General features: G+C 35.2%; 1 protein-coding gene across 1 annotated transcript in view; it reads left to right on the top strand.

Moving 5' to 3' along the window:
- Window positions 1–2,737: 2,737 nt before the first annotated feature.
- Window positions 2,738–10,244, top strand: part of CD36 (CD36 molecule (CD36 blood group)) — a 33,546-nt gene continuing 26,039 nt past the window's right edge. The window contains exons 1-2 of the mRNA XM_084279234.1: window positions 2,738–2,850; window positions 9,844–10,074. Of these exons, the coding sequence (XP_084135360.1) occupies window positions 9,955–10,074 (120 nt within the window). The 5' untranslated portion in view covers window positions 2,738–2,850; window positions 9,844–9,954. The remainder of the gene's footprint in view (window positions 2,851–9,843; window positions 10,075–10,244) is intronic.

The following is a 10,244-nucleotide window of genomic DNA, read 5'->3' as shown; positions in this document are numbered from 1 at the left end:
TACCAAAATGCTCTTATCTGCTTGAATTATTATTTATTGCCTGTTTATACCTCTAAGAAGAGCTGATATACTAAAATATGGAAAGAGTAAATATACTGATAATAAAATTATTTCACTTGAATATTGATAACTTTATAAAATGTAATATAATTTAATTAAAATTTAAATTAAAAACAAATATATTAACATTTAAAATTGTAACGTAAGTATAAACTGTGAATTAATATCTTATAAATAAAGGTTTAACATAAAAAGGATTTATGCATTAATTATTAAAAAGTATTAATAGAAACAGCAAGTGTATGGCTGATCGTGAAATGTATGTTTTATAAGCATATTATAAATGAAAGTGTGAAAACATTAATTATTTATTATAGTGGAAGACATATATGTGCATTTCTGTGTAGATTTAAAATTATAATTCACATCCAGTAAAGATGTTCATATAACATATCTTAAATTAATTTTGATACATAATTCCTGAGATCAACTCAATGCATATAGCATAGTCATGTAAATACTAACAACTTGTTCTATTTTAGTTGCCTAGTTTGAGGGATTTCTTTTTATGTACTCAGATGATACTTCAGAAGTATTCGTATAATTGGCACAACCAGGAAAGTTATCAGAAATGTAGGGTCTTTTCAGTTAAATTATTGTATTTTGGATTTATTTTTTGTGTAACTGATAGTTACATACATATTCATGTAACATGGTTTCATTCAATAGAATAATGCCATATTTTATCATCAGAAAATGACAATCTGTGGAGCCAAGGTTATCTATTTGTTGCCTGCTTCATTCACTTCTAGCGCACAGAAATCACTGTTAGTACTTTTTTCTATCACTCTGTTGTTCATAGTAGTTGTTTCTTAATGTGCAATAATGCTACACAAATTTTAATCTCTTGAGACCTTCAGCTGCTGCCAAGGTATCCCTTGTGGAAAGGGATATTTTATTGTTCAGTTGGGGGTTTTATATCTGTGTTATCCTTGTTTTATATTTTCATTGAGGTAATTAAATATCTTTTCAAGAAAAATATTAAGAGGAAAAAATCCAATTTTGTTACACACAGAGGAGTAGTGCATTAGCACTCAGAATAAAGAAAAAACATCTGGCAGTATGAGAAAATTTGTATAATAAAGTTTTGTGTAATAAGAGTTAAAATAAAGCCTAGATCAGCAGGTCCGTAGGAAAAGCTATAAAAGCTGACAAGCTCCATGGCAGTCAGTGCACATTTTCTTGAAACTGAGTACTGTTTCCTCACCCAGACTGGTGGGCAAGACCCTCACTGTCTCTACCTCCACTGCCAGCTGGAGGGAACAACTTGCTTTTCTGAGAGTGTTCCCATTAGCTCTGCTGCCACTGTTGTAGTCTCAGGGATTTACCCTTCAGGGAGAAAGCTTGATCAGGAAAGGTTTTGCCCTGTATTAATTTTTCAGATGTTTTTCTATCTTGCCCTCATTTTTTGGTAGAAAATGTAAGTCCTGCTGGTAGAGGCCTAGATCTTCTGATACTACCCCAACCACTGATTCTGATTATCAAATTGTTGCTGGGGATGTGGCTGTTGGCTAAACAAATCTTTCTACTTGTGTTGGCCTGATGAAGAACAGTAATGTTTTGTCTTTATGCCTTGTGTTTGAGGTGACAAACAGTTGAGGGGAACATCTGCATTTTCCTCAGACCAAGGGCATATGTCCAGGTCTGGAACATGTGAACTGAAGGAAAAAGGTGTCAATTGTTTGGCAGGTCTCCATCTCTTGAGAAGCCACCAAAAATGTTGACCTTAAACTTACCTCTTTGTTAATTAGAAAAATCACCCGTATGTATGTTGTTCTTAGTTATTATACAGACAAAATTATGGTGTAACTTGTAGGCAAAAGCTAACATAAAGACTACCCAGTCACTCATCAAAGCCACTGCCATTGTCTGGCATGATTCATTGTGGTGACTATTTCCCAATCATGTATTTCACCAGTGAAGGCATTTTGAATTACTCCATTCATCTGTGACTTCTGAGCCAAAGAGAAGAGTTTTGCAAGAAATGGAAAAGGCCCAAGTAGGGACAAGTTTTATTAAATTTCTCTTGACTTTCAAAAGATGTCTGCTTTCAAAATTTTTCTCCCTTACCATTGTAGCCTCCTCTCTGTGTCCTCCTTACGTTTCAGTCAGAAATGTCTCTAACATTAATAGGCTGACCCAGCCCTTTAGGTAACAGATTTTTATACCGCTTTGCTGCTTCAGACTCACTCAGCAGCCAAAGTTATTATATTACAGTTTCTGTAATGGGGTTCAGTTCTACGAAGTTCCTTCTTAAGTATGTTCTGAGTGACTCTCATTTGAACCCATGGAAGTGGAAGAATCTAAGTCCACTCTAATCCTGTCTCTCTTGTGTCTCTTGTGCTTTCTTCATGATTCCTCTGCTAAAATCACTTGAAAATAAAATTTAAACATCATTTTGAGGACTGAGAAAGGCAGCAGTTCATGCATGTCACAACCAGGAAAGAAGAGCTCAGAATCAATATTTCCAGGGGAAAAAAAATGAATTGAAGCAGCTGCTGGGTCTTCCATCACCCCTTTTCCCCTTAAAGAACCTAGTTACAGTTTGACAGAGAAACTCATCACTGTCAGGAGCCAAATATATCATGCTGTTTCCACTGTATTGCTGCCAAGTTGGCTTGAGCCAATGGTATTTTAGGACGTTTTCCATATCGTCAGAACACATTGAGAATCACAAGGGAGAGCACCTTAGGTCCTAATACAGAGCTGGGAAAACTACATCTGGGAGTAATAAAGGAGGAACACGGAAGTTTGGAATGAGTCTTCCAAGTTCTTGTGATGGGAAATCAGGTATTAATGCATGTTTTGGAGGTTCTTTTTCAAGGGGACTGAAGACTGCTTGATATGAATGGTTGGAGTATGCCTCAAGGCATACACTGGAAAATCTTAAAGGCCAACACATCTCCAGTAAAAGTCTGCAGTGCAAGGTGGGCAAAAAATGCCACACCATGTCTGCAAATCTTTGGCCAAACTCTCCATTAATTTCAGGTGGTAAATATTTTGAAATTTTCTCATTGCATTTTCTTCTTGCTTCACAATTTGTTTGCACTTATTGTGAGAGAACATTGTGTAGCTCTCCTGGTGTTATCACTGTGGTGTGCTGCTGAAGGGAGGAATTGAAAGACTTTTTGGGGAGTTTGAATGGAATTGTTCTAACATTAACCTTCTAAAACTTAGATGTCCAATAAGTAGCTCCAAAGATAGCATGCACCCTTACCTAAGATGAGCATTTAAGGTAAATGGGATGAGTCAGTGGATATGCTTATAACTCTCCACTGAGAGGAGAGGAATCCTATTTGTTTTCCTTAGACCAAATGCCTACTTTTCACCTTATTAAAAAAAAATATATATTAATTGTTATGAAAATATGTCTTTCTTTTCTTTTAGGTCCTTAGGTATCAAAAGAAAATCTGAAACAACTGAAATATCTCTATATACCTTATTCTTTTAAAGTGAGGTGACTACTCCTGCCATATAACTGTTCTATCCTGTGGCTTTTGGAAAATAATATAATTCAGAATATAAATATGAGTTCTAAATTATTATTTTTATCATTTGGACATTCTGGTTCATTATAGGCAGTACATGAAGATAGACCATGTCCACTCTAGGGGAGGCTCTTATGCAATAGAAGTGAAGTGAATTATTAAGGCTGATTTGGGTCAATACCTCATGTGCTGGTAACCTCAGCTAACATCTGCTAACATCTCCACATTTGGAAAAGGACTAATGTTAAGATTAGGTTTCTGCAAGTTTTATAATAGGTATGTGAAGAAAAGCCGTGCAAGTGCCATGACTGTGGAAAGACAGGAATACAAATTATCCTGTGCTATACTGTACATCAGCGAACACCTACAGGAATGTGGGGACATTTATGTGAGCATCCTCAAAATTCAAATTATATGAACCATAAAAGTATGTCATCCCCTGATGAAAAGGATCTTAATGTGAAAAAAAAAACAGAAGAGGGGTTTGTTGAGTGTTCAGGAATCTTAGGGCACGTGGAAAGATAGTAATTCTCATTTGTTTCCTTTGAGTTTAGAAAGCACCCAAATAAAGTGATTTCCAAAAGGCCCCATTATGAGAAGCCTAGAAAAGCCAGGAATCACAGGCACTATTTCTGCATTTTCTTGTCAGTAGTATGTTTATCCCAGGAAGTTTCATTTCTAGTTAACAACCACATTTGTCTTTTTGTGCTCTCTGTGGTTTTCTGTGTCTTCATCAAGCATGTGACTGTTTTACTGTCTTTCCCAACCATTTCTCCTTGTGTGATAGTGTGTCTGTGTTCACACCACTGGGGACTCTGATGAATTTTTTGTTTTTTCTGTCATCACTCTCTATTTTCTCCCTTATAACCTCGGAACTCTCATATGAAGCCAGAGAACAGAGAGGACCATTAAGTACTTATGGTTTGATTTGTTTATAAGTTACAGAAATGACTGCTATCCAAAATTTCACAACACGTCTCTTAGCTTCAAATCCTGGTTTCTGCAGCTGAACCTGGCACTTGACTTCCTTCAAAACTGCTCCGCTTTTCAAGGATGTGAAGTTGGAGTTAGTCAAGTTCACCAGCTTTCCTTGGCAGCAAGCCTTATACAAAGACTTTCCTACAAATTGCTTTCACAGGACCAGGCTCACTGTCACTCTTGCTTTCACTACTAGGAAGTAAGCCCTCAAATTTACTAATCTTCTTCCACCTTAGATTTACTTATAGGAAGTAGATTGGAAGAAGCTAATTTCTTCCACAAAATCTTTCAAACAGGGCAATATCAAAAATAGCACAGTAAACAATCATTCAAAACATGCAGCATATACTAAGCATGTGGATTAGAAACTCTTCAGTGCTATACCCTGAAAGTCTGGACCTAAGAATCTATTTTTAGGAATATTTTGTCTCTTGTAGTGAAATAAGACGTATGTAAATCACTTCCTTTGCTGCTGCCTGAAGAATCATATTTAAAAGCCATTAATTCAATCTACCTGGGATGAGGAGGTATTAAAAAAATTAAATAAAATTTGTGCAAAAGCTTGCCAACCTGATCATTGTTAATTACTAGTGGACACTGTACTGGAGTTATAGTTTGGTCTACACAGATGCCAGTGTAAAAACAACTATTTTTTAGATACATTAGAAAAAAAAAAAAAGCTCCTGGGGTTAAGTTCATTGAACTTGCAGCAAAAGAAGAAGAGCCTTACAAGTTTGTGAGGAAATGTAATTCAAGCTCTAAGGAAAAAAAAAATCCTCTAAAGCAATATTCTGACATTTCCTAATTTTTATTGCTTGAAAATAAATTATCATGGTGATTAAGCTGTAAATGTGTTTAACCTGTATTTTGACAGAGAATGACTGCAGTAGTAAGTCTTTACTTATATAGCATGCTATGTAGCAAACAATATTTGAAAATATTCTGGATCTTAAAGCTGTCAGGAAGTCATTCATCATGACTTGCCATTGTGAGCAGTTTTAAAGCAGAAGGATATTAGAGAAGTGACCAGGAACCAAATAAGTAAGTTACCCTTTTGTCTCCTTGACCTTTGACTTACTTGGATCAAAATTTGACAAAGATTGCAGCTGCTAAGTATATTACCACGAGATGTAGGTAGTGGCTTTTAGTCAGACTGTAAAAATAACCCCAACCTCCCAACACCAATACAACTTAGCTTTTTCTTCTGGCAAAAAGATAAAGAGGGAACTGACGTTTCTTGGAATATATAAACACTCTGTCAGAGTTTAGAGGCTATGTGCTTGGTGGGGAGATTTAACTGCTTTCCTTCTCCTAACATGAAGCAAGTCATGTGCTAAGTACTTGTACATTCAGCTGAAAAGTCAGTTGCCCTTATTCAAGGTGAGTTATATGATACAACATTTAAAAGCCGAGGGGTTTCCTTGGAAATACTTTTAATATCAGTTGATGGAATGATGTTGAAATTATTTATTTGTAATATAAAATAAAATGTCAGAATTTTGCAAAGCTGCTTGCAAGAAACAGTGAAATTTTACATGTATTAGTGACGTGATTTATTACTATGTTAGGAGTGGTATTTTATGTTCAGCTTTCCTAATTGCATTCTGTTTTTTGATATTTCATATTCTTGAAATTACAGTTCTGGAGTAATGTGAATTTATAAGAAATGTGTCTTTTTTAAAAAAAGTTATATGTATAACAATTACTGTTACAGATAAAAAGCTTTAAACTATAATTTCAAAGCAAATCAAAGATTTTTTTTAGTAATTTTTTTTAAAGCAGAAATAACCACTTCCCTATAAATTTATCTCTTAAAAAATTATGGATTTTTTTATCCTACCATCTAACCTTGGCCAAACTGGAATTATGTTTAAAGAAACAGCATATTTTGGGGTTGAAACTCTTAAAAGGAATTTTAAAAACCCATTTTAATTTTCACTATACACACTGTAGTTGCTCTCATTTGCAGCAATAAATATCATTAAGAACTGGCATATTGCCATGTCAAAAAATGTTTAAAACTTGCTATTAAAGTTGAGGAAAACAATAAATAAATGCAGATAATATCTTTCCATTTGTATATGGGCTTAGTTTAAACTGACATTTACAGAAGTAAAAGTTAAGTAGGGAAGAAAAAGTTAAATAACATTTTACATCTTTCAGTTGCTTGTAAGTTGTCTTTTGAGACACTTGAATGGACCATTTCCATTATCAATATTCTATTTAGGACATTTCAAACAATATTAAAAAATACACAACAATGTCAAATGGGGTAAATATTAATCTTGTAGTCAAATATAAAATTAAACCATACTATAGTCTCATAGTATCTAAATTTGTTATGGTACATTCTATTCCACTTATGGCAAATAGCTTTTCCTTGAATATGAATTCAAGACATAACTGCATTCCTATTAAAAAAAATTCTACTTCAATGTTCATATTTTACATTCTGTTGTGATAGATTAGAATAGATTGTTGATTTCTATGTGAAATCGAGTGTTAAGTTGTGAGTGCTCTTCATTGCAGTTGTGTAATGGATGATTTGAATTGCTTAAATTATGTTATGTCTAGACTACTATTGCATTGTGTTTGGTGGGAGAAGGGTGAATATTGTGCAGTTTTAAAAGGCTTGAAATAGACACAAGTTATTAGCAGCCAGTTGCTTTTTACCTGTTTATCTCTAGTTCTCATGAGAGATATCTAGCCTGCCTAACACACACACACACCACACACACACACACACACACACACACACACACACACACACACACACTAATCCACTGGAACATCTTAGTGAAACTTGGAAGGAAATACATTTCAGTGGAAGGTGTATTTCTGTTGTGTTTGAAAATCTTAAGTGTGTAAGCTAAGAAAAAATGTCTGGCCACACCTAAAAGGACTCTTTAAAGACTTATAGAAGATATTGTTTCCATTGTAAATACTATAATGGATATTTCCACACTTGTAAAAAAAAATTATTTTGAAATATGTACTATTCAGCATTTGATTTCACTGTGAATTTCTGTTTCTCCTTAGATTTGCTACAATAGCTACAATCCCTACACTGCTTATCCAATGTATTGCCCAGCCATATTAAAGTTCTGCCTTTGCCAGAATAAAAATCCTGCTCTGAACATAGTTACAAAGATATGAGATGTGGTCCTAGTGCCTTTCACTCAAAAGTTCTCCAGTCTAATGAATTTCTCATTTGCATTTGCTTTGAAGTTGGCCATTAGCCACATTATTCATCCACCCACTATGTCAAAGAGACTTTACTAACTTGGTGTTTTTATAATTCAGTCAAGTCATCCTTTCGTTATCTTTGTGAAAAGTGCATAAAAACTTCCATAAAAAGTTTGGGAAAATGCATTTTATTCTTATTTTTACCACTCTGATGAGTTTCTGTTGCTGTTCTGTGCAAAGGCATAGAGTAACAGAGCTGTTCAAGAGAGAAGCAGCTAATAAACCTGGGGTTCAGATAAGGTGCACCTCCTCCAGCAGAAAAAGGAGATATACAAAACCAGGTCTCTTTAAAGAGACTCTTCTCAGTCCCTAGCAAGAGTAAAAAAATTTAGCCAAATCTGGTTTCTTTCGTGGTCCCTCTTATGTGCAGCAATAAAAGGGTCAAGTTGTGAAATGGGAACCACAAGGAATGACCTGGTGGCAGCTAGATGGACTGACTGACTGACTGTGAGTAGTTTTTTGGTCATTCTTCTTCCAAGGAGAAATGGTTAAATTACCAAACAAGATCAAATATACAGAAATAGGCATTGTAATGGCAAGGGAGCCATAAACTGCTGCTAGTGTAGACAAGAGATGGGTTTCCAATATGGATAAAAGGAGCAGTCTAGGCTAGGGTACATGCACAATATAAAGGTGAGATTGGTTTGTCTGCTGACTGTGGTACCTTATATGTAAGTACATGCTATATGTGTCCTTTTTTTAATCGGACCCTATAGCTGTGTTTATAAAAATAAAACATACTATTCCCACACCTCCTATACTATTCAGAAATCCATTGGGATGCTTTATCCCTTTAAACCTCATGAGTAAACTGTGAATTCAGATCAAATTGTTCTTCCATTCCATCTTTCTGTTTTCCTTTGCTCACTGTGTTTGGTGTTCAATATGTAATTAACTCCGCAATTAAAATCTGCTTTAACATTGATTCAAAGATGACCACAGCATGTTAACAAACAAAATTTTGTAAGAATAAAATGGGTATGGACAGTGGCATCTAAAATTGAAACCAGCAGTTTTTCTGTTAGCTGGAGGTGTAAATCAAATAACTAACCTGAAAATTATGTGGATGTGATTAATTCCTAAGCAAGAATAAACTGAAAATTAGGTGGGGTTTTTTGTCTCAGTCATAAATAAATAATAAAATAATACAAAAAAAAAAAAAAAAAAGATGACTGGGAGATTATCTTTTACCATGTATCTCAGCACTGGTATCATTCTGATTTTCTTTACACCTTTTGCTATGGGCCAGACCTTAAGATATGTTAGTGCATATTACCAGTAACTGTTGTTTCCCAATGAGTAACTGCAGACTTTTTTTTTTTATTCCTGAGACTCAGAGAACTTGAAACACTGTGTTACATCTTTCAAAGATTAAAATCTAAACTCTCCTTAAGAAGTCTACCCTTCTGTAAATCAGTTGGGATTGATGAAAGTAGGAAGAGTGCAGCTCCAAAAGGAAATCCAGTCATGCTTTTGTCATGAAGTTGTTGAAACAAAGTTTTATCCCTTCAGCAGCAAACTGAGGACTGACAGAGGTATGGAAAAACAAGCTTCTTGTAGGTGCCTCCCACTGGAGGCTGCCATTCCCACCATGGTGCTGATGGACTTCAAGGACTTCCTTACAGACAAAAATGCAGAAACAGCCTGAGTAGCTCACACTAGTGGTGTAAACTCCTGGTTTTGCCTGAAGTGGGAGCCATGGGCACTGTAGGCTGTGAACAAAAGGGCTATAGCTTCCTCCCTTGTCACTGAGATATTTTAGAGAAGGTGCTTATCTCAGGAAAAGCGTCAGCTGGACAATGTCAGTTTGCCCTAATGCAAGAGAGCCAAAAAAGAAAATGCCTTTTAAAGAATTGCAATTTAAAACAATAATGATATGTAAAAAGCAAACGAGCAAATAGCTCGTTAGCAAAATGAACAAAAAAGCTCATGCACTTTTTTTTTTTTTTTTTGGCACTGGCTGCCACTATCTGTTTGGTTTTGACATGTTATCTTCCTACCTGCTTCACCTCCTGCACTTTGCACTTTGAGCTTTGGAATGTGATTTTTGTTCACTCTCTCCTTATATTAGCAGCTTCTCTCGAGGAGATCAGTGAGTCTGTTGGGACCAAGAAGTGAGAAGTAAACGTCAAGTCTTTACAGCAAGTTTTTTTTTACTTTGCCTGGATCCTGACAAAGAAGAATGGGCTGTAACAGAAACTGTGGGCTCCTCACTGGGGCCATCATCGGTGCTGTGCTGGCTATCTTTGGAGGAATTCTGATACCAGTTGGAGATAACCTTATAGGCAAAGCAATTAAAAAGGTACAATATTTTTCCTCAGTTTATATGGTTTGTGGTTATTAAATAGTCTTTATTTTATGTAGTGTTTCTGCAAGCTTTCTGCTTTTTTTTTTAAAATTAAACCTAGGTTTTGTAATATGTGTAATCAAAAATTCCCTGGAGATAGATGTTGAAGCAATATTTTTTAATAT

The sequence above is a fragment of the Gallinula chloropus genome (genome assembly GCF_964237585.1).
Source record: "Gallinula chloropus genome assembly, chromosome: 1".
NCBI lineage: Eukaryota > Metazoa > Chordata > Aves > Gruiformes > Rallidae > Gallinula > Gallinula chloropus.
The sequence above is the reverse complement of the archived record's forward strand: the minus strand, read 5'-3'. Positions and strand labels throughout refer to the sequence as shown.